General features: G+C 39.5%; 1 protein-coding gene across 3 annotated transcripts in view; it reads left to right on the top strand.

Moving 5' to 3' along the window:
• NBEA (neurobeachin) overlaps positions 1–26207 on the top strand; it is a 355514-nt gene that overhangs the window by 297359 nt on the left and 31948 nt on the right. For all 3 annotated transcript variants that reach the window (XM_081004034.1, XM_081004035.1, XM_081004033.1), the window contains 2 exons: positions 1701–1853; positions 9478–9645. In XM_081004034.1, the coding sequence (XP_080860160.1) occupies positions 1701–1853; positions 9478–9645 (321 nt within the window). The remainder of the gene's footprint in view (positions 1–1700; positions 1854–9477; positions 9646–26207) is intronic.

The following is a 26207-nucleotide window of genomic DNA, read 5'->3' on the forward strand; positions in this document are numbered from 1 at the left end:
TTTGGCATCCAAAGAATAGAGTGCTCAAGAACTAATCTTCTCTAATGCTTCTCAAACATGTTACATTGCACTTGGACAAGAGTATGTCGATGTCAAAAAAGGTAGCTATGACAAAATGTCATTAAGGTGACAGATTGTAAATTAATATAGTTAATGGAGGTTCTTATAACTGAATGACCACCCCTCCTCCCCCAATATAAGGTGATTGTTGAATTAATGGATACCCAGGGATCAGCTTTTGGGGGAAAAGAAGGAAACTGGCAGAGGTGGGGGTGGTGAGGGAAACAGCTTTAAAACCCTGCAGTGAATTACATTAGAAAACTGAAAACGTCTGTATTGGATTTTATTTCAGAGGGAGGCCATAAAATGGTGTACTCCTGGCAAAACATATTAAACTGAAATGTCATCTTTGAGGCTTATAGTATCCTATTATGTTAGTGTTAATAGTGGCCTTCTATAACACCAAGTTTTAAAGTTTAATTTTTCAGCAGCTTGAATTTATCCAAAGCTTGTAAATTAGAAAATGTAGTTTGGCATTTTTTACCTCATACAAAGACATAACACATGTAATACTATTAACAATACCTTTGGGTTTTAGCATAGCTATTAAAATAAACTAGAGATCATATTTAAAGACATAAAATGTCTGGTATAATATTCATTTTTGTCCTTTTAAAAGTTCCTGGTAGCTTTATTGCATTGTTCTTTATTTCAGAAGAAATAAAGAAGGCTAAGCTACTAAGACCACAGGAAAAGTAGCTGCTTATTAAGTAACAGAAATCTTAAGTTATTTGAGCGGATAGGAGAATTCAAGGGGGACAGGAAAGGTTCCATCTTGTGAAAAGTCACATAGAATTATCGGGTTGTTGTCCAGGAACTTTTAGTGTTCTGTAAACATTTCAGCTTCTGGAGTATGTACTTTAACAATAAGTAGGACATATTACATGGACACTGAAATTATAGTTTGGCAAGATCCATTGAAATTTAGGCACTTTAAAGTCCCAGCTGTTTTTCTAGAAAACTTGAGCTAAAATCTCTCATGTGCTTACATCTCTCACATTCAAATAAACCCACGTTTAATAGTATACACACTGCATAGTCCCTAGTCTTACATATTTTAGGAACCGTGTAAGGTTGTAGAATGTGATATCTTTATTGAAAAGTTTTATTGTTGGCTAATTCTTTATACACCCTTATTATTGTACATTAGGGATGGGGAATCTGTGCTAGCCAGATGTTGGTGGACAACAGATCCAATTATTTCTTGCCATTGGCCATTGCCTATTTCCCATGGGAGCTAGAGCCCAACAGGCCATTCCTTCACACTTTGAAGTCTGGGAGTCCACAGGCAATCATGCTATTAGCTGTGGAAATCTGTTGTTGTACACAATAAAAGGAAAGTTAGATCAAGTAGCAGCCTGGGTCAGGGTAAGGCAGCATCCTATTGTGATATGCCTCTGCACACAGCAGTATTTCTAATTATATTAGTTTATTTTAATGAAGGTTATCTAAGCAATGGCCTCTGTAGCAGAATGGAACTGAGACGGTTGCTGCATCTATTATTGAGTAATTAAATGATTTGTATTAAAAATTAACTTAAAGGTATAATAGCATTGAAAATTAAGCATAAGGACAAGGTTGCAAAAATTCTTGAATAAATTCTGTCTACAGAAACAGTGTGTTTGTTCCTTCAACTACAGGAGTTAATTCCAGAGTTCTACTACCTACCAGAAATGTTTGTCAACAGTAACGGATATAACCTTGGAGTGAGAGAAGATGAAGTTGTTGTGAATGATGTTGAGCTTCCCCCTTGGGCAAAGAAGCCCGAAGACTTTGTGCGCATCAATAGGATGGTAAGAAGGCTTTTAGTTAAGCTTGAGTAACAAGTTCCATGATTTAACAAGCTGGCACATCACTAGCTTTTCAGCTTCGCAGGGCAGAAGTTGAAAATGGGAGGAAGAAAAAAGCAAATGGAAGAAGTGGTTGATTGCATCCACCCTATATTTGACAGCATATACATTTTATGCAGTAGATTTTATATACTCATATTTTTCGCATTATAAGACACACCAGACCATAAGACGCATCTAGTTTTTGGAGGAAGAAAACAAGAAAAAAAAAATTCTGAATCTCAGAAGCCAGAACAACAAAAGGGATCGCTGCGCAGCGAAAGCAGCGATCCCTCTTGCTGTTCTGGCTTCTGGGATAGCTGCGCAGCCTACATTCGCCCCATAAGACGCACAGACATTTCCCCTTACTTTTTAGGAAGGAAAAAAGTGAGTCTTATAGAGCAAAAAAATACGGTACTTTCCCTTCAACTGGGATTCATAATGTGATCACTGCCAGGATGCCCCTTGTATGCCACTCTGAACTTTCTAAATAAAGAACAGGAGATTAATGTAATAAATAAAATAAAATCTATTCTTTGCTCCCTAGCGGCAGGCTTTTAAGAACCACCAAAATGCTAAATTTTCTAAAAAGCCAAAGGTACCGTATTTTCCGCCCTATACTCCGGAGCGCGCCCCGTGCTTCGGGCTGCAGGCTGCTGCTCGCAAGCCTTGTGCACCCGGCGGGAACTCCCGCGGGGCGTGCAAAGCTTGCGTACAGCTTCCTGAAGCCTTGAGACCGAGAGGGGTCGGTGCGCACCGACGCCTCTCGCTCTCCAGGCTTCAGCGAAAGCCTTCATTCGCCCCATAGGACGCACACACATTTCCCCTTCATTTTTGGAGTGGAAAAAGTGCGTCCTATAGGGCGAAAAATACGGTATATAGGAGCACTGGAAGAGAGAAGTTAGTGCCTTGCAAAACTGGTTCCTTTGAAAGGAATTACCGTATTTTTTGCACCATAACACTCACTTTTTTTCTCCCAGAAAGTAAGGGGAAATGTCTGTGCGTGTTATGGAGGGAATGCCTACGGGTGGGGGGGGGGATCTGCTGCAGTCGTCAGCAGAGGATCCATGGTTCCTCTTTCTTCCCTCCTCCGTGGTTCGCTTTGAAACAGCAAAGCGGGAGAAGAGCCGCTGAGTGGGGAGGAGAGAGGGACAGAGAGCCTGTTTTTTTAAAGGAGCAAAGCGGGAGAGGAGAGGAGCCGCTTACACGAGTGTAAGCGGCTCCTGTCCGGTTGGTTCCTTTAAAGCAACCAGGCTCTCTGTCCCTCTCTCCTCCCCACTCAGCTCGCTACATAGCAGCAAAGTTCTTCAGCTCGCTAAGCCGGGGTTGAGTGGGGAGGAGAGAGAAAAGCAGAGCCTGCTTGCTTTAAAGGAGCAAAGTGGGAGAGGAGAGGAGCCTTCTTCCCTTATACCCCTCTTCTTCATTATTAGCAGCATCCTTCTCCACCCACCCCACACGTGCTTCTTCTCCCCTTAAACCCCTCTTCTGCATTATTAGCAGCATCCTTCTCCACACACTCCACGCGTGCTCCTTGTCCCTTGAGTGCTTTTCCTTCCCTCCCCACTTAAAACGTGGTTACAAAGCACGGATCCACATGGATCCTCAGGATTTTGCACTGGGTCACCCCAAATTCACCATCAGATCACATAGCATGTCCATGGCTACATCTTGCACCAAAAAAATCACGCACCCACTGTTGCCTGGGGCCGCAGTGGTGCAAAAACGTGGTTACAAAGCATGGATCCACATGGATCCTCAGGATTTTTGCATTGGGCTACTCCAAACTCACTGTCAGATCACATGTCTGTGGCCACAGCATGAACCACAAAAATCATACATCCGCTGTTTCGTTTAGAATATTTTTTTTCTTGTTTTCCTCCTCTAAAAACTATGTGCGTGTTATGGTCGGGTGCGTGTTATAGAGCGAAAAATACGGGTAACTGATTACACAGGGATCAAGCATACTTTCCTAGCTGCTGTCTTACACCATCTGAAACGATACATGTTTGTTGAATTTTATCTGTTTCAGGTTAATGACTGTATTTTTAACTCAAATATCTAAATGCTGAATAGAAAGTACAATAGAATAGACACTGCAGCAATAAAAAAGTAACTGGTGCATTTAAAATCAGCTCAGTATCACCCTCCTTAGATTGAAAACTTGTCTGATTAGTAGCATTTTATTTATATATTCATTATTTTAAAAAAATCTTAATTTGAATTTGTGGGCATTAGTGTTTTAATAAGAATATTTAGAGATACTCATTAAGATGCATTTCCCCAACCCAGAGCTGCCCTCGCTCTGCAAAAATCAACACATATGAGAGGCTCTTCACAATTTATCCATCAATCTACTTTGCACAGACATGAATGTACAAGTGCAGTGAGTGTAGGAGCTGTTTGTGTAGTGTGTATGCTCATGCACACATGGCTGTGCTTGGGATATGACCACCACTGGCAGGTGATCCTTGGGAGCTGGGCATCTGAGCATTAATACAGCCATTGGGCTTAAAAACATCAGCCACCCTCTGTTCTGCACTGGGTTGCACTGCAAGACATACCTAATATTCCCTTGGATGCTGTTCATTTTGTTAATACCTATCTTCCCCCCTCCCAATATAAAATAATTGCATTATTGAGGCAAGCCTAGTTTCACAGTGTAATGATTAGCATCTGTGAATTGCTACCCATTAAACATCCCATAACATAAAAACGAAAGAAAGAAAAGCAATTTCAATTCCAGCACAGGTACAGACAGGGATAAAAAAAAAAAATCACATGTAAAAACATCTTCTTGTTCTTTTCTTTCCCTTGGATGTCCTGGGTTTTCACACTAGAGAAGTTCATATTTCAACTGACTTGAAATGCTCTAAATGCAAAAAAGCATTCGCATCCCCTTGCTAACAACAATGGTTGTTGTTGCAAATAATAATAGCAACTGTTGTTGTCAGATACAATCTATCCATGGTGCTTTGTATGCTTGACCTAACAATAATGCAATAAAAGTCACATTAAATCCATTTTAAAGAGGGGGAAGGTACAAATGGAATGAATTTAACTGTAGAGTTACTTATTATAAATTTCATTACTTTTCTGTTATGAACTGAAATGTTGATAACAGACCTAGGGAAAAATAGGTATAATTTAAGTACCATTACTAAATACGGAACATTTTTTTAAAAGGTATAGTGCACACAATCCAATGTTTCCCAAGCCATTTGAAAATATTCATTTGGGACCTTTGTGATTTTGCAGACCATTGCATGTAAAATATAGCACATGTTGATGATTATTGACTCAGTACCCCATTCATAAATTAATCAGTCTGTAAATCTTTATCTTCAACCTGTTTATACATTCATAGAAGTTTTATATAATAGAAACACTGTAGTGACTAGATGATAAATTACACCCATCTAATTCAGTCTTAAACAGGTATCTGGCATTTTACTGGCAAGGAAGTGGGAGGATATTCTGTGTTTTAGAAATATATGCTCTGAGAGAGAAATAGCCTTTCATTGAAAGAAATTCCTGTGAAAATTGGTCTCATTAGAAAGACTGGGGAAGTGATTAAGTCTGGTAACTTTTAGGAGATGTTTCAGTAGATTTTAAGAGCATTCAATTTATACATCAGTGATTGTTGGCCCAGTTTAATTTATCCATAGCAAGCTAGACTGATTACTACTGACATACCCATGAAACATTAATAAAGCATTGTGTTCAATGCTAACATGATTATGGTCTGACCTCAGTGATGTCACAGAGGACAGAAGCCGTAAGTGTCCCTGCTAACATTACCCTAATGCTAGGTTCATCAATCATAATCTACCAGTTTACAAAAACAGGGAAAAAAGCTTTCCACAGATGTGACTTCGTAGTCTTGCTGAGCTTTTTGATCCCAGCAGACTTGTGGTGGTCCTGAGAGCCAAAAATAGAACACATTCAGCCAACAAGCCAAGCATGTTAAATTGAGGCAGAAAACTGTAGCATGGAAAAATAGAGCACAGCCTGTATAATAAGCATTCTGTAATTTGAAGAGGCGATCTGCCACAATCCAAGATTAACTATAATAATATTTTGATTATTAAGCACAAAACATTGTAGTGCATTACAAATTATAATGCTGAGTGAAACATGTAACACAAATTATACTTTTAGATTTAAAAAACCCCTGTTTACTTGGTTTCTATGTTGCTTGGGGGAACAGGGATACAGCTTTCACACATTTGCAGATATATTACACCAGCACAAAAGCTGGTGTCCACATTTCAGTAAATTACCTTCCCCCCAATTTGCCCCAAACAGCTATTTGTTTATTTATGTATTATATTCTTAACCCGCCTTTCCTCAGGGCAGCATTCAGCCCCCACTACTTTGTCTTCACAAAGCTGTAGGTCAGACTGAGAGATGGTAAGCCAGTAAGCTTTGTGGCTGAGTGGAGGTTTGAACCCTGTCTCTGTGATCTTAATATGACATTGTAACCAATATACCACACTGGCTCCCCATAGACCATGAAATCCATGGGTGTACTTGGAGGAGGCAATGGGAACCATGTCCCTTCCTTAATCCTATGTTAATTTAATTTTGGCTGCACAGCTGGGTCTAGGCAAGTTAGACGGTCCCTTTCCTAGTATTTTTCTGTTAGCAATAGTGTACCTGTATTGCATGGTTTAACTAAAATTGCCACTAATTGAAAGGCATCCAGAATAAATGTACAGTGGTACCTCGGGTTAAGAACTTAATTCATTCTGGAGGTCCATTCTTAACCTGAAACTGTTCTTAACCTGAAGCACCACTTTAGCTAATGGGGCCTCCTGCTGCCGCCGCGCCGCCAGAGCATGATTTCTGTTCTCATCCTGAAGCAAAGTTCTTAACCCGAGGTACTATTTCTGGGTTAGCGGAGTCTGTAACCTGAAGCGTCTGTAACCTGAAGCATCTGTGACCTGAGGTACCACTGTAATTAGATGGCATTGTATTATCAGGTGAATGCGGTGGTGTACATAAATACTAAAGCATCTTGTAGATGAACAATTCACAATTCAACAAGGTGGTAAAAAGAGTAGTTCCCCAACTTCAAAGTTCTCTGTCTTGAGTTACCCTTGCTATAGAACGGTAAATATCCACAGTGAAGCTAATGAGGCTCTTTTACAATAAGTAGGCATAAAAATATTAATATGCAAATCTGTGGATATGACCAGGATCCCAAGTGTAACACTAACACATTTTTGCAATATGGATATAATGCCTCAACCTTAGTTGATACATCATTCACAAATGTCCCATTTAGAGTGCCCAGCTCCTTGACCAAGTGACCTTATGATGTGACTGCAACATCACAGACATCTCCTACAAAAGTCCATTTTCTTTTCTTTTCTTCTTTTCTTTTCTTTTCTTTTCTTGGCAGCCTATGGGTGCCTCCACTGCTCACTCAAATCCAGGATGTTTAGCTCATTTTCTGCTTAGTTGATAAATTGCCACAAGGCTTATATCATTCCACCTTGGGAAAGGCAGAGTGTTGGCTCACTGTACCCCACAACAAGGACATGAGAGGGAGCAATCTGTGTTTCTCTGGCTGTAGTATGGCTAGCCATCCCTAGTATAGGACTGCAGCCTTTCAGAAGTCTATACATGTTCATTTAATGTGCATCCCACTATGCCTTGGACTTCACTTATGTACACCAGGAATGGGGAACCCTCCAGTTGTTGCTACAAATCCCATCAGCCCCAGTCAAGCATGGCCAAAAGTCAGGTATGATGGGAATTATAGTTAAGCAACATCTGGAGGGCTTAATGTTTCCCACACACTTAAGGTAAAGGTAAAGGGACCCCTGACCTTTAGGTCCAGTCGTGGCCAACTCTGGGGTTGCGGCGCTCATCTCGCTTTATTGGCCGAGGGAGCCGGCGTACAGCTTCCAGGTCATGTGGCCAGCATGACTAAGCCGTTTCTGGTGAACCAGAGCAGCGCACGGAAACGCCATTTACCTTCCCACCAGAGCGGTACCTATTTATCTACTTGCACTTTGACGTGCTTTCAAACTGCTGTGGTTTAACCCATAGTGCCACCCGCGTCCCACACACTTACCTGGCAGTAAATTTAGTTGAACTCAGTGAAACTTACTTTTGCGTAGATGTGGAGGATAGCACTGTTAATGTTTTAAGAGCTTTCTGTAAGTTTTTGGCCTATGGGAGCTACTTTAAGAATACAATTCTTTTAACTGGTTTTCTCTTTAGGTGGTACCATTATTTTCAAAAGGTATTGAAAGATAAATTCACCCAGCTTTGAATTTAAATAGAACACTGGAAGTTATATTTCCACTGATAAGCTGGACCTAAGGCAATTTTATTGAAGTGTTCTAAATAATTTCCATTTGAAGCCTCAGTAAGTTCATGTTCTATGTATAGAATAGTTAATAAAATGTTTCAAATATTGGAAAAAAATGGCTGAGGCAGGAATAAAACATAAGAATTCAAAATCTTGCTGTCCACTGTGCACCTAAGTTCTCTGTTGTGATATTCATAACTGGATAATATTGGTACTGTTTAAAATTCTATATAAAAGTTTAAAGATTGACCGTATAATAAAGCAGTGCTTGGTTTACATACACAATCCCTGTCTTTAAGAGCAGAAAGACTGCATGTTGCCAGTTTGGAGCAACACAAATGGAAAATTTTAATCTGCTACTGGAACAAAAGAGCCACAATCTTACAGCTTGATCTACAACCTAGTTAATCTGACATAGTAGGTTTTGAGCTGATTTAGACCCATTGATTCAGCTGGCTGGTTTTGACAAATATTCTAATATGTTAATGCAAATTAAATGGATGACTAGGACATGGTGTTTGCTTCTTTTGTGGGATTTTATGGAAAAGTAAGAAACCACATCCCTAAATGACATGATAAACATACAATTGCTGCCTTTTTAATTTTAAAAATAGACAGGTTAGAAATCCATTAAATAATAAATAGGCATGGAAAATAGTTTATTTTTTGTATATTCAGAGGTATTTAATAAATGCATAAAATAAACTTCCTGTAGAAACCCTGTAACAGTACCAACGGAATGTATCATACCAATAATATTCTGTTTTGTGTGTATGTTTTATTATGCTGCTTCTATAGTTTGGTTTTACTCTTTGTTGCCTTAAAACACTCTCAGAAAAGGGGGTATATAAATCTTAAAAGAAAACAAAAGTGTGTTCCAACATTACTTATTTTTTTACTTTTTTTACTTATTTCCTTGTTGTCATGGCTTCTCACCAAGATCTCAATAGCAGCAATACAAAAGATACCAGAAACGCAATAACAGTAATCCATAAAAACAAATAAACATGCAAATAGCTTAAATGTAATTAAATAATTTTAAAAGCTCAAGAAAACAGGATGGTCTTCCCCTGTAGTATAAATAATAATAACAACAGCACCAGGTAAACATTTCTTGGGAGAAAGTTGCATGATTTGGGGGCCACCGTGGAGAAGACCATCATAATATTCCATTTCCTTTTTTTGAATAAAATGATGAAATGCTGAATGAATGAATATAAAAGCTGAGAAACAAAATTTCTTTCATCCTCTCAATTTCATTACCAGGCTTTGGAAAGTGAATTTGTATCCTGCCAGCTTCATCAGTGGATTGATCTTATATTTGGCTACAAGCAACGAGGGCCAGAAGCAGTACGAGCACTTAATGTTTTCCACTACCTGACATATGAAGGTTCTGTAAACCTTGACAGTGTCACTGATCCTGTGCTCAGGGAGGTAGGTAATTCTGGCTCCCTGTTACATGCTACTAAGTTTCATTGCAAAATGCCTCCATATATTGCATTCTTCATTTGGAGCATAGGATATTTTTTATTTTTCAGAAGAACAGGCAACCATATCAAATTCTGTCTCCATATATTGCATTCTTCATTTGGAGCATAGGATATTTTTTATTCTTCAGAAGAACAGGCAACCATATCAAATTTCAAAATCAGAAATAAATGGAATAGATTAATGATCAAGGTACAAAGAATCATGGAAATAATTTTGGATGTTCCTTGGACTGTATCTATCTTACAAAATCCCTTGTTTCATAGCATACATTTCCAAAATGTTTATGATCTGGAACAGAGGCTTGCAGTGTATGTACCTTAGGGCCTTTGAATATGCCTAAACTGACTTCTAGTAGCTAAGCTGGGTGATGGGTTAGTTAAGGGAGAGCTGACTTTGAGACGAACAGGGGAAACTGGGAATCTGTCTCCATCTTGAATTAGGTGGGTGTGGGGATAGCTTAGAAACTTGAGCCCGCTTTGAGGCAGTCTTTTAAAAAATCTCCCCCAAATCATTTCAAAGCCAGCTCTGAATGAACTCTGCAGGCAGCCTAAGTACTTCTTTGGATTTTGGTCAGTGCATTTAATTAATGAACAATTTAAACTGACAGCACCATCCTATGCAGTAAGCTTACAGTGTCTTAAATCTAGATAATTATGTATAGGATTGCAACCTAAACCATACAGAAGAATTCACTAAAATTATATATGATGTATATTTACTGACTATATGAACATATGGGTATCTAATGAATTACCGAGTAAAAGAGCTAAACTCCCTATCCATTCATAAATATGCCTATAATATTCATAATATCAAATGAGATTATTTTATTGGTTAACAAATGAAATGTTTAAAGAACAAAACAATACCCCCAAAGTAGCAAAAGGATTTCATTTTCTTTCTTTTGTGTTAGTTACTTGAGTGTTTGCCTCATACGGGGTTTTTTTAAAAAGGTATTTGGTTTATACAGGGCACACCTTATTCTTCCATGTTTTGTTTCCAGTCTTGTCAGCCCATCATAATAAAATAATTATTAAAAGATTACAGCTATGAGTATTAAAGCGTTCTCTGAAAGATTCAATTTGGTTGAAAAGTGTGAAGATGCAACAGCTGCAAGATGAGTGTTGCTGTGGTGAAGCTGCATACACAAGCTTCCTTGCCCCATGATATCTGCCATCTGTTGTATGCAAAACAAGTAATAATTTATACATTGTCAAGCAATAGAATACTTGTGGCATTTTTTGATTGAATTTTAAAAACTGAAAACTTATATCTTGCTTAATTGCAACCTTTGCAAATATATTCCTTACATTATAAATGCTTTTAGGATATCTGTAAAGTTTATATGTGGTTTGATACATCATTTGATATTAGAAACCCCCTTCATAGTAATATGAGCTGGTTTTATTCCATTTAGAGAAATGTAGGAAGACTTCTTTCTCTTTCTCTTTCATTTGTATTTAAAGCTTTTGTTCCATTCACAATATAACATCATTAATAATCTGGGTACTAATATAATCTAAGAAATTGTAATAATAGTAAACGGTTGCACGGGAACTGGCGCCCTGCATATGTACACTTGACCATACTTACTCTGGCTGATAGGAGTTGTAGTTTAAAGCATGTGGAGAGAATTCAGTGGCCAAGGTGCTCTCTGGGGCAAGACAGTTTGAGCATATAACACGAACCCTGGCCAAATAGTCATTTAATTGTTTATTTCTTGGACATCCGATGGGAGGGCATTCCACAGGGCAGGCACCACTGCAGCTTCTGTTTGACTGCAGGAGCCTGCCGGCAGCAAATCAGAAGCTGCGCTTTGGTTTTCGAATGTTTCAGAAGTCGAACGGACTTCTGGAACAGATTCTGTTTGACTTCCGAGGTACGACTGTTTAGGCAATTTGCTAAGGTTTGGTGAAAACATATTAAGATGCAATAGCTGTACATGTGTTGCATTGCTTTTGGGACAGGTAATAACTATAAAACCTTGTGCTTGTGTTCAAGTCCCATATTATTTGGTTGAGGGAAAGCTACAAAGAAGTGAAAGCAATTCAGACACACCTACAAGAATATTGTGCTTATGCTTGTTTTTGAATACTTTACTAGTTTTAATAGGGTTTTAAATATATAGTCATACCTCGGGTTACAGACGCTTCAGGTTGCGGACCGCCGAAACCCGGAAGAACCAGAACGGGTTACTTCCGGGTTTCGGCGGTCGCGCATGCGCAGAAGCGCCGAATCGCAACCCGCGTGTGCGCAGACGTGGGTTGCTAACGCTGCGGGTTGTGAAGTTGCATTCCGCACGGATCATGTTCACAACCCGAGCGTCCACTGTATATGTAGCACTGTATTAGAAGAAACAATGGATCAAATCTCTTAGCTACACCAGTGTCCATTCTGTTAGCTACACCACTGTCCCATTCAAGTAATTGTTCTGGGAGGGAGAGCTCTGAAGCAGAGTGTCCTTCCTAGAATGGCTGCCCTTTGATTTCAAGACAATATGCATTCCTCTATGGATTTTTTTAAAATTTCCCCTTTAAAACCCACACAGAAATGGGATGGGACACAACTTTGTTCCTTATACAGAGCTGGAAAGAAGCTTTCATGAGTATGCCCATCCCTATCATACATGCACAGATCTCTGATAGGCCAGATTAACATTTATCCTTCATTTTGTTAGGACTTGCACCATATTCCAAATGCAGAACTCAGTACAAGCAAAGTAACTTCTGCTAGTGTCAAACCTTTATTCATAGTGTAGTGTGGATTTATTTTGGGGGGGGGGCAGGGAACAATTGTCAGTGTGAAAACAAATGGAAAATGTTGCAAGGTGTAGTTTCGGTATATCACATTTTCAGGCATGCCTATCAATGGTTTCTTTCCCCCCCCCCCCCCCTCAAAAACGGAGAAATTTAGTAAAGCAAAATCTAGAAATTTAATGAACAGCTCAAGGATATTGATTCATTCTTCCTTGACAGGTGAAATCATGGTTGCAGCACTAACCACAGCAATTATTGCATTAAAATGTCAAGAAATTAGAGGTCAGAATAAGAGATAATTTTCTTCCTTGTGTCAGATTAAAAATTGACATTCTTTGACAGCACAGGATCTCTAGCTGAGAAAATTATGACAGCTTAACTCATCTTGCACTTGTAAAGCAGTAATTGATAATGAACTTTACCATGACAGCCTTCTCCTGTGGAGAAACATGACAGAACATCCCTGGTACAAAGCCTGTATCTCTTTTTAATATGTAAACAGCAGTTATATTGGACTCTAGATGTTATTTGGAATTGTCTTTACTGTTGGTGTACATCATAATCCAAACCTATTATTCCAGACTTTTTTTAGCTGTCTTCCAAGACTTGTGTTAAGGGAACTCATTCACAGAACAAAGGCATTTAAAACTTATTATCCCTCCAAAACCCATTTCTATATGTTTTTCCTATTATTTCATTTGATTATCAATACCTTACAGCTTAAAAAAAGATAATTTTTGTCATGTGCTTTTCACCCTCTCACATATAGAAATGTGACCCTCTGCAGCTATAAAGGTTGATTGTTTATTTGTGTTCAAATGATTCCGGGTGTCCTGTTGAATATAAAATAGCATGAGGCACGCTGAATATTTGCTTATATTTGCTGTTTTCCTGTGTACCTGTTCTTTACCTGTTCTTTAAAACCCAATTTTTACAAACTGGGCTTCAAGAAATTGGGTCACTTTTGCAAACGTTATGCCTGTTCCTACAATACCGTTCCTACAAATTGTGGTATGTGTTTTTCTAGAAAAACCAGACATGACGTTTGTTTACACAAAACTAATTTAACACAGTGATGTGAATACATAAGTAATGGTTTATTACTTCTGCACAAGTTAAAATTAGAGAGGCTAAATGGCACTAGTTGGTTTGATCTCACAAATGTAATTAAATTTGTCAGACGCAACATTGAAAACAGACTTTTTGTGTACACTTACAAGAAGTCAGTATTTCAAGTACATTGTTTATTTTATTTACTTATTCTTATTTCAAATATTTGCCAACCCCTCATCTATGTTTGTTAGATGCAGTCTGTTTATCCTTAGTAATGTTTTTAAAAGCTAGTGAAGGATTATATTGGACAATTGCTCTTTGTATTATACCTCTGGGCTGTCTTATTTATTCATATTCAATTCTACATATTACAAGCCTGTGCTGTACAATTTCAAAACATGGTATGGTGCAGATTCAGTCAAAATAGCTATCTGGAGCCAAAAGTGTAAGTTTGCACAAAACCAGGCACTGAGAAGTCCATGACACAACTGACCAGGCATTTCTCTTGCACAAGCCCACAATGAAATGAGCATGCCTTTGCACAGCCTCCATATCTTTAAATGGGCCTTTGCAGAAGAACGTCCTAGTGACATATGTGTCATATTTCAAGCAGTTGCCTGTCAAAAGACCTCATCTTACTGACAACACACATGGCCAATTGGAAAAAAAAAATCAGTAAATGAATAGCATTTGACAGTTGGTTTCTATGACCAATTCCTAAACCTTAAAAACTAGTTCTCCTGTCAGCTAGCAGAGCATATGGCCTATGCAACATTTATTTCTTTTGAAAGTGTTTGATATCCAGCATATTTAAATTATTTTAAGTGGCATCATAATGTTTTGGTCTTGACGTTTTTGCCGTTGCCCTCATTTCTGGGTTCAAGTTTTTAGATGTTATTTTCTTCTCTTATCTCTTTCTTTGATCTGACAGGAATAACAAATCATCCCTCAGGATCGGCAATAGTGAAATATGCCCACTGGAAGCATAGTTTTTACTTTTTCTTCCCCTTGCTGAAAAACTCTATGCTGCTACAGGGGGTTGACATGATAGGGCTGTCAAGACCCAACAAGACAGATATATCTTTAACAAAATAGACGGAATGCTAGCCTTACATAGTGACTAGTAACGCCTAGAAACATATATGTGGAAAACATCCACACTCATTCATAAAAAGACAATGCGATATTTAACTGGTGGGAGATCTCTGTTGTATTAATTGTTGAGAAAGCTATTCACATTTTGAATTCACATATTTGAGCCTCCTGATTTACAATCATTTTTCTTAATCTGACAGGAATATCAAAATTCATCACTCTAGATCTTCTTTGATCTAATTGTATCTACAGAACTGATCGCTTAAATGTTAGTTCCCACATGTCTCAATATACAGAGACTAGCTTTCTCCCACATAATAGTGGTTCTACGAAGAATTTATGGATAACTGTGAATAAGTTCTCTCCTTAAGTGGAGGACAGCTAGTAGTGGTGAAAAGTCCCCTCTTCCAGGCCCAGGCAAGCAATCTCCTCATTACCTGAGGAGGTGGGCCCACCCACCTCAAACCCCACGCAACTTTCAGTCTATATAGTAGGCAGGCAAACTCCAGCAAAGATCCTACATCAGAAGATCCCAGCACAGATAAAGCAACTAGCAGCATTAGCCGTGAGAGCCAACTCTTCCGGTTTTAGAACTGTGCAGAGAAAGACTTGTCTTAGCATACAGGTTTGGAAACCGGTAGGGATGAGAAATAGCTCCTCATGGTACCATCGTTTCCCCACCCAACCAACTGGTGGGCACTTCATCCTATCCCTACTGCCACACAAGCACCATCACAGAAACACAGTGGCTGACTGAGCACTCATGCTGCTGTCACAGCAGAATTTATTGCATACATGGTCACTAGCACTCCTTAGATTGAGGTGGTGAACCTCTGACCCACAAGCCTAATGCCAAGGCTCCCCATTTGGTCTGCACAGCCATGCTGGCCAAATCACGGCCACCTACCCTATACCTGTCATCAGAAATGGCATTAAGTGTGAGGCAGACAAAGGTGAGGCCTGGCCAAATGGGGCTTGGCAGCTGCTGCCAGTTGTGCAGCACTTCCCAAATGCCTGGTTGTCAAGCGCTTTGGAAGCACTGTCCAAATGACATTTAGCAAGCTCTGTGCTCAGCACTTCTCTCACTGATGCTATGGCAGTGGTTTCCTGCATCAAAAGAGGGGTGGACTAGATAGCTGTTGAGATCCCTTCAGGCTCTGTGATTCTGTGACCCATTATTTCATGACCATCACTTCATCTTGTGGCCACAAATTCCACAAGTCAGTTATGAGCAATGGAAAGTCCTCTTGTCTAGCAATTTTGTTAGGTACCTACACTCCAGTATATTGTATAAACACCTGTCATGTCCCTATAGATATTTATCTATTCAAATATGACTCCACATTTTTATTTCTTATATATTCACCTGGGACCATTGTTTTAAATTGTTTTTTGTAGACAATAAGGCCTGTACATACTCCAGTGCTGTTGTGTTTTCCCCATCTGCAATTTGAAAAGTAGGAGGAATGCCATTTGTGAAAGCTGCTTATTTCTTTTATTTGCCAGTACATTCTGTTTACAGGTAGTAATTTTTGCACTTCAGAAATTAGTAGCAAACATTTTAGCATTGATTTTAAAGTAGTATTTTACTGTAGGGAAGAAGAATGAAAATTACTTGACTGCTGTTTATAGCAGAAATAGCTGGGAGCCTTTTTACTCTATTAGCACAGATTTCAGCTATATTGCAGTCATTACCTTAGAATAAATTACCTATTATTCTACAATGTTTTGCATTCTTCAACTTTTTGCAGTAAAGACTGCTGAACAATTTAGATAGTTCTCTTAGAAAATAGCAGAGCTGATCATCTTAACAATATTCGACATATTGATAATGTGCCTCTTTAATTGTCTTTTAAAGACAGCATGAACAATAGATTCAAGTTTTTTGCTGTAATATACAGCAGAGTGCTCCATTATCTGAATTCCCTGAAATAATTTTGGATTTATTTTTAGGATACAAAATAGCTGAATTCAACAGCTCCTTTGACTGAAATGACCTTGGCAAGGTTGGCTGCTTCTTGTTCTTGGAACTTCAACAATGGCCTGAAGAATCTCTGTAGTGCAGTGTAGTTGTAACACTCCAAATTTCAATTTGCAAACTGGGAGCCAGTTTCAGGAACCTGCACTCCCACTCTCACTCTCACCAGGAGTAAATGCCCACATGACAAGTTTAGGGGAAATCCTTCTTACCCATAACTGCAGCTAACTGCTGATAAACTCTTTTACTGCACTTCTACGCCTAGCTTCCAATTTGTTAATCACAATTAGCGTGAAGTCAGCATTTGTCTGCACTGTACAATAGTGCAGGCAGAAAAAAGGGCAAATGGAAGCAAAGGTTTAGGAATCCTGAGAAAAGGAGAAACAATGACTCTAACAGGTAACAGAGGATTACCAGAGGAAGAAATGAGACAGGTTTTTAGGTTATGTTATGCCTTTAATAGGTTATGTTACATTCTGGAGTATGATATGTTTTTATAGATTATGTCTGAATAGGATGAGAGTGTTGGAGATACGTGCAAATGTGTATGTGAACCCGGTCTTTGGGTGGGTGTTTGATTTTCGTTGTTGTGTATACTGTGTATATACGGACAATGACAATAAATTTATCTTAATCTTAATCTTAATCTTAATTCAAAATTGTGTGGGCAACAACCTCTATCTCTTCTTCACCTACAATACAGTCATACCTCATGTTATGGACACTTCAGGTTACGTCTTTTCAGATTGCATCCCGCGGCGACCCGGAAGTACCAGAAAGGGTTACTTCTGGGTTTCGCCGCTTGCGCATGCGCAGAAGCGCTAAATCACGCCTGCGCAGATACGGTGCTTCAGGTTGCACTCTTTTCAGGTTGCGAACGGGCCTCCAGAACGGATCCCATTCGCAACCAGAGGTACCACTGTATGTATATAGATGATTACATAACATGCCATATCATACTTTTGATATTAATAAGAGATTTTGAGGTTCAAACCAGAGGTGACAGTTGTTCTAGACAAATGTATGTATAATATCAGACCCAGAACTCAGCAGTTAAAGATCTGATCAACACAGGTAAACAAGCAGGGCCAGTCCTGCTATTAGGAAAAGTGAGATAGCTGCCTGAGACAGCAGGTGCCAGAGGGCAGCCGCAGTCACCCATTGTTTTCCCTGAATCTTCTATGCTAGTCTGCCAAGTACCTCCTAAGCAGGCCTACTGCACTCAGTATGGTGTAGAATGTTGTCCTGTCACCAGTGTTTAAATAATATCCAGCTGCTAGTCCAATCAGATTTCTGTCCATGGAATGGGAGCACTATTTTGTCCTTCGCCTTAGGTAGTCTTGAGCCAGGATCTAGATACAATCAGATAATCAGCAGAAGTGATTCAAACACAAGACCTGAATCCAAGGCTTCACAAAGTTGGTGGCTCCTTCAAGAAAAGGTGGAGCAAGAAGTAGTTTTTTACCTCAGCCAACAAATATGAATTGAGGTTGTACAGAACATGTATTCCTAGGCTGACTAGCTACTGAGCCTTGTTCAGAGTAACTGATGGTGTGGCCATCTGCTTTTGTTTTTTCCATTAAGTTATTGGCAAAATACCAAAGTGCAGTTATGTGGTGGCTGGATTATGAAGCGCTGGGTTCCTGTGATTGTGTGATGCACACAGCTGGGGAAATAGGTACAAGGCTCCAATGAGTGGGGTTTCTGACACTTTCCCCCCTCTTTTAGCACAGATACCAGAGCAATATAGCAAATAATAAATATAATTAATGAATTGGAATTGGATATTTCACTGTGTTCTGTTATTGCTGTGAGGGTATTTGTGTGCAATTTTAATGAGTCTTAATTGCTTTCATTTTATATATTTGTTAGTCGCCTTGGGATCGCACATGAAAGGACAGTTTTAAACAATCTAATAAACAAATAGTGTGCTTCACCTATACAAATACTTATACCTTCAAATTAATAAAAAAACATGGAATAAAGCTGCATTTTTTAAAAAAATGCACCAAGTCCAGGATAGTAAAGTACAGTGGTACCTCGGGTTACATACGCTTCAGGTTACAGACACTTCAGGTTACAGACTCCGTTAACTCAGAAATAGTACCTCGGGTTAAGAACTTTGCTTCAGGATGAGAACAGAAATCGTGCGGCGGCAGCGGGAGGCCCCATTAGCTAAAGTGGTGCTTCAGGTTAAGAACAGTTTCAGGTTAAGAACGGACCGCCAGAACAAATTAAGTTCTTAACCCGAGGTATCACTATATAGCAATATATATAGGGTGGCTTCATTTCTGTGTAATCAGAACTGATAAGATATTTAGCAGGCAAATGTGCAATGAATTTGTAGAATACAAAATTTTAATTCACTATGTTGTTGTTGTTGTTTAGTCGTTTAGTCGTGTCCAACTCTTTGTGACCCCATGGATCAGAGCACGCCAGGCACTCCTGTCTTCCACTGCCTCCCACTATATAAAATGCTTTGTCCTAGATGGTCAAATGTTTTTCTAGCTTGGTCTGTGAACTAACTGAACATAAAATCACATTTAAATTTTTAATACAGCTTTGTGTATATAACCTAAGAAAAATATGGCTATTACATACTTGGATTTACTGAGTGTGTCTGTTTCCATATCCTAGGCATTAAAAATAATGCTTTAGATGATCGTGCTTTATTTCTACAATAAGCTACCACCACAACAAACAATACCATTAAAAGCCATTCCTTCAACATCAAGTTTTCTCCAGAGTTTGCTTGGTTATTTTCTTCTGTCTGCCTGCCGAGGTTTCCTCTGTGTCATGTTTCACAAAAACTATTCCTTGCTATTAAGCAAATGGAACAAAACATCGCATTTGGTTTTTGATATAAAACATTTATAAATATGTAGGTTGAATTAATTTGTACAAGAAGAGAAAATTAGAACATACGCTATTAATTTATTTCTGCTTTGTGAGGTATTTCTTTTGTTAGTGACAAATGTCTGCTTTTCTCCTGTTCATAGTTATTAATACATAAGAAGATTGCCCAGGTTCTTCGACTTCTGGCGGAGGTCAGAGGAATGTAACATGGCTTTTGCATCTAATGGCTAGCATTTTTATTTTCAATTAATTTCTAAATGAGTTGAATTGAATTAATTTTATCCTTGTAGGCCAGGATCCAGTGAAATATGCAACTAGTGCATCTACTCAAGACCTCTGGCTATTGGCTGTACAGTGGTACCTCGGGTTAAGTACTTAATTCGTTCCGGAGGTCCGTTCTTAACCTAAAACTGTTCTTAACCTGAAGCACCACTTTAGCTGATGGGGCCTCCTGCTGCCACCGCGCCGTCTGAGCACAATTTCTGTTCTCATCCTGAAGCAAAGTTCTTAACCTGAAGCACTATTTCTGGGTTAGCGGAGTGTGTAACCTGAAGTGTATGTAACTTGAAGCGTATGTAACCCGAGGTACCACTGTAGTATCTTTCCCCTCCAAAATAATCACTGTGGCTGATTCTCATACTCGCCCACCACATTCGGTTAGCACAAACATTTCCACTTGCACAATGGGACTCCCCCCCCCCCCGTGTGCAGCTCATACCCTCTCCAGATCTGCCACAGAGGCTTGGAAGAACCTCTAGAACAAATTTGGGAGGGGTGCAGGGAGGAGGAGAGGGTGAGAACGTTGTGTTGTGAAAGCAGAAGTCCTTTTGCTGATGGAACGTTAACAGAATGCTGTGCTGGATACAACCCTGTATAATGCACTTTCAATGCATTCTGAGAAATATATTATTTATGTAAGCTTTGCTTTTGAACTGCTAGGTTGGCAGAAGCTGGGCCATAGCAACAGGAGCTCACCCTGTCGCACAGATTCGAACTGCCGACCTTCCATTTGGCAAGCCCAAGAGGCTCCGTGGTTTAGACCACAACGCCACCTGTGTGTCAGGAGCTCAGCCTACACCAGAGTAGAACTCTGGTAGAGACACATGCCCAACTGGCATGTTCCCTCCCTCCTGGTCGATCGTTCGGGAGCTTCAAAAGCTTTCTTCAGCCTGAACATCACAGCGACCGATGCCAACCGACACCAGCACACTTAGGGATCTGCAGAGTTTGCGCAGTTGCGTAACAGACCTCAGCAACTCAGCATGGCAACATGGCTCCCTCTCTCTAGCATCAGACAGCAAAGAGAGAGAACAAAGGACAATAGTCCCACTTCACAGAACACAGTAACACTAACATCCTGTCTCCGTCACTTCCCCCTCTGGGAAGTCAAAACATATACCGTCATGTGAAAGAGAAAAATCCCATGACTGCAATCATGGAGCAGGAATTCTAACACCGTGTCCCTGATATTTATGTAAGGGAGTCATCTCATCACCAAAAAAGAAGTCAAAAGAAGACATTGATTTGCATGAAGGTAGTTGCAAAGGTAGAAATTGCAAATGTAGAAATAATGCTTTTCATCGTCATGTTGTATTTAATAAGCCAAATCAACAAAAAGGCGCTATTAAAAATAAAAAAGTTTAACTATAAATGAAATACATTTCACCATAGTCAAGCAGATTGTAACCAGATGACATGTGTACCTGTGCGGTCTGCTGTTCGGGTCTTGTTGACTGGCAGATTCAAGGAACCTGCTCTGCAATTTTTACAGTTCTTTATCGTCAAACTAGATTTGGACTGGATAGCCCTTCAAATAGAGGACCATGTGTTGTAAAGTTGGAAATGGCTACCACACGTTTCCTGATAAGGATGTGACCAGAAATCCTCCCATGCCAAACTAGACAGGGCATGGCAGTCTCAGGAGCCAGGCCTAAAAATCTGACTAGAGCAGCATGCCTCCCAGTTGCCTCCCAGTTGCTTTCCAACCTTTTTGGGAAAAAGATAATAGTGAATTCTATCGCTGCATTTCAGGGTTGTTTAAAACAACAACATTCACACACCTGCCATTTCTGGTCTAGTTTACTTCTTGGGTATGCTCATTTCAAAGAATGGATTTTCTTTCTTTCTCCATTATCTTTAGGATTAGGCAGTGAAGTCAAGAAAATATATATATATAGGCCTGGGAACTATAATCTTCACTTCTGAACGTTTTATTTACTTGCAGTTCAGTTGTTAGGAGGCTTACCTGATAATCTGACAGTTGGGATGACTCCCAAAGACTCTCCAAATGCTTAAGAACCTGGTTAGTTGGTTTCTATGACGCAACAATGGTAAGAACTGCTGTCGTAAGTTTATAGTTGTGGGAACCAGCACAGGACTGTGAAAATATTCTATAGTTGAACTGGCTGCAGCCTTTATCATCAGCTCTGCTCGAGGGCTCCCTTCTGTGTTTTATAAGGAAGTTAGATGAGAGGCTTTCATGCAGCCTCTCTGGGGATCAGGTTGCTGAAGTGTAGGGATTTAGATTTCTCCAAGCCAATAGTTCTTCCCAAGAGATGGGCTTGGACAGTAGCAAGTTTAACAGTATGTTAATATAAATAGCTCTAGCAATAGCTCTATGAACCCATCCAAAGCAAAAATTAAACTAGAACAGTTTCCTGTTTCTTTAGATTTAAAAATATGTATATTTCAAGAAAGAAAATAATCCCCCAAAGTTCAACCCCCCCCCCCCCAGGATTCCTCAGTAAGCGGGGCTTTCCCCCCAGTTCTGACACCTCTCAGGTGGGCGCCATTGCCATTGTAAGAGAACAAGGGAGGTGTTCGTGGTGAGTTCTGGCACCTCTTTTTCTAGAAAAAATAGCACTGCCAGTAAGAATAGTTAAATAAGTATCATAATCAACCATTCAAATATTGTTCCCCCAGGAAACCATACAAAATAAAACAGTAGGATGGCATTGCATGTAGCAATCTAGATTAGTACAAGTAAAATTTACAGCCACAACACGTTTTTGCAAACCTAGTATGAGAAGGAGGCTTTTCCTGTTTCACAGTTCCATCCAGCATTCTTCTTTGTTTGCTATAAGCCTTAGCTATTTGAATCATTTGTTTCATTATATTTTTGTTTAAATCATTGTTTGTATTATAATGTCGCTGTTACACATTTTGGAAATTTATTCAAATTGAAAAGCAGGATCTAAATATTCTAGATAGGAATATTGGGCTGAGTGTTTCAGACACACTTCAGTTGGACTGAATTAGAGTAAATCATTATCTCTCAAAGAAAATTGTGGAAGAGCATGAGTTTTAGGTGTTTGCAAATAAAGACTATAAATTCTCTATGGCTGCTGTTGCCCAGTTCACAGTTGTAAGCATTTTAGTGCCGCTGAAACCAAAGGGCTTCAGTTTCTGTTGAATAAAGGTAAAGGTACCCCTGCCCGTACGGGCCAGTCGTGTCCGACTCTAGGGTTGTGCACCCATCTCACTTAAGAGGCCGGGGGCCAGCGCTGTCCGGAGACACTTCCGGGTCACGTGGCCAGCGTGACAATCTGCATCTGGCGAGGCAGCACAGCACACAGAAACGCCGTTTACCTTCCCGCTAGTAAGCGGTCCCTATTTATCTACTTGCACCCGGGGGTGCTTTCGAACTGCTAGGTTGGCAGGTGCTGGGACCGAGCAACGGGAGCGCACCCCGCCGCGGGGATTCGAACCGCTGACCTGACGATCGGCAAGTCCTAGGCGCTGAGGTTTTACCCACAGCGCCACCCGCGTCCCTTTCTGTTGAATAGTATCCCATAAAAGAATATTTGGAAGACCTTGAATCTCATTATACTGAAATTACAAACAAGACTGTAGACTGGTAAGGCTGGTAGTTTGTGGGTTTATTGTTTACCATTAATATACATGTATTTCATGAGTAAGCAATCACCAGGAGCTGTGGGGTTATGCATGGCTATATAAATGTGATATTGTAATATAATCTTTATTGTAACTGAAATTCTATACTGCATGCTTTTCTCTGCTATATTTTATCAGATATTTCAGGAAAAATATTCTTACAAAAGCCATTATGGACTATATGAGAGCCCCTTGCCATAATCCATGTTTAGGGAAGTTTTTAATGTCTGATGTTTTATTGTATTCTTAATATTTTGTTGGAAGCCACCCAGAGTGACTAGGGAAACCCAGCCAGATGTGTGGGGTATAAATAAATTGTTGTTGTGGTTGTTGTTGTTGTTGTTGTCCAAATCTGTGCCCACTACTTGACAAAATGTGAGGGGCAGCAGAATTGATGATAAGAGGTATAAAGATTTCCCAAGTGTAAGGAAAATCAAACAGAACATCCACCCAAACATTGATGGAAAGTATGCCTGAAAAGTGAAATCCTCACAAGTAAACATGGCATGCATCAAGCCTGTTTTAGGCTGATAATTTTTAAAGCCCACTGTTGAGCTCTTTAAATAAAAACTGAACTAGGCAGCTGTAAGCAATTGCTGTTAAATTTCATGAGCACCAAAAAGCATTTTTATCAGGAGACAGGGGGCAGTTTCAAATTCACAGTAAAGCTTTCTCCTTTCAAGTTATTCAGAATCTTAGCATTTAATTTAGATGAGGATGAAATTCTTTTCAGCCAATGGCTTCTAGGCTCCTTAAAAATATAATTAAATCCAGTGCTTTTTCTTATACAAATAAAAAAGTGAGGCTTTCTGAGCTCATGGTGGGTGGTCAGGCGGAAATATATGAGACCCATTCATGAGAAGCAGTTCCATTAGTAACTCCTGAAAAGCATGATGGAAAATACGTGAGACTTGCCTGAAGACATTTGCATTATTATGGTTTTTATTATTTACTTGTAAACCACATAGAGAATATTGGTTAGTGGGCAGTATATAAATATTAAAAATAAAGAAATACTAACAGAGCAATCCAAACCCCCAATCCACTGTGCTGCAGAGGGTTTGGATGAAGAGGAAATCCTTCCACCAGCCTCCCAACCCTGCCAGCAAGTACTCAGATGCACTTGCCCAAATGGTGGGTTGAAGCTCCCACTAGCAGCATCTCTGCCTTTTCAAAACGGATGCCTTTCTTAGTTCACCAGTACTGCGTTGGTACCTGCTCGTTTGTTTCTAGGTGCACCAATGGCAATTTTATCCCTAATGTCTTCCTCCTTGCCATTTCATTCCAGTTGTACCCTAGTAGTTTGAGACCATGCAATCTTGGCTTCCCCAAAAATATTTTCTAATACCTTGTGCTCTCCTAAATTATTTTACCATTCCTGATCTCTTTTTAAGAGCACTTCCGTTAGAAGGTTACATGATCATTGCTGGGTGGGCTGGCCAGTTACTTTTTAATGAAGTGGTGAAGTATATGATTAGTATGTGTGATATCATATTCAGCCTATCCAGTAATGGGTCACAGGCAGCTGGAGGCTGAGACCATAGCTAGGAAGGAAATCCATCGCCAGTTAAGGTTGACATCATTTTGTTAGATGGACCATTAGGCTGGATACACACTGCTTCCTAAACTTGCAGGTGCCAACAGTCTACCATTCTGGATTGCAGAAAGCCACCAGCCCCTTCAGAAGAGTCAGTGCTACAGAAGATAAAGATGAGAAGTTGAAGGTGAACTGTAGGAACTGAGGGTGCTTGACTAATGTTGATTTTAGGTTGTGACTCTCGAAAAGTACTAATGTAATCATAGATTGCTATTTAAAGACAACAGAATTTCAGTAGTGCCCCAGAACTATGGAATAACTAGGCTTATGTGGTTCAATGATTATATCTCCTTTATACCTGGAGGGGGGAAATTAAATTAAGAAGACTTACAATGGGGTAATATACATATACATAGTATATATATTCTTCCATACAGATGTACCACTTAAATCACTGCCATTATATACATTACACTGAAAATACATTTTAAATACTTGATTTTGTTAGGACTTATGAAGCAGGATTTTTAACTTCTACACCATTTTCATTTTGGTCTTCATCCCCCAATAGTGCCAGCTGAAGACTCATTTTTGCTTTTCAGTGAAACTCTTCCATGCTTTTAAAGATGCCAAAGCCAAACTGAAATCAATATTCTTCACCTAGCTTGTCACAAGTACCGAATATTTTGATGCTATTTTAACAGCTGTAAGCACAAATAAAGAAGCAGGATCTCATATCATTAGTATGAAACAATAACATCTTCAAACTGCATATGATTTCTACCCAGAGGGCTGTCAGTCTTGCCTGTCTAAAGAACAGAGTGCTTATGGGCTATTAATCATGCTGGCTTTGTAGAAATAGCATTAAAAGGAGAAATAGCATTAAAATTAATAGTGTTACTTATTGAGCACAAGAGACAAAAGATGAAAATAGTTTCAATTCATTATCATATGTGCTTAAGGAAATAGCTCTTCCATCTCCTACAATGTTTTTTATTTTGCTGCTTTAATGCAAGATTATATTTTGGTTTTCTACTAGTATGGCTAAGTGAGAAAGACACCTGCACCATGCACTTTTAATAGCTACAGACCCTCCAAGTGTCCCTATTTTCCTGATTTAAAGAAGCTGTCCCAGTTTCTGATTTGACCCCAGAATGTCTCACTTTTCCGTAGGATGTCCCTATTTTCATTGAAGAAATGTTGGAGGGTATGGAGTTATCTGACCCCCAAGCTGTCTGAAGGCAATCCTGTACAGTGGTACCTTGGGTTAAGAACTTAATTCGTTCTGGAGGTCCATTCTTAAACTGAAACTGTTCTTAACCTGAGGTACCACTTT

Source organism: Podarcis pityusensis (assembly GCF_964106645.2).
Source record: "Podarcis pityusensis genome assembly, chromosome: 4".
Taxonomy (NCBI): Eukaryota; Metazoa; Chordata; class Lepidosauria; order Squamata; family Lacertidae; genus Podarcis; species Podarcis pityusensis.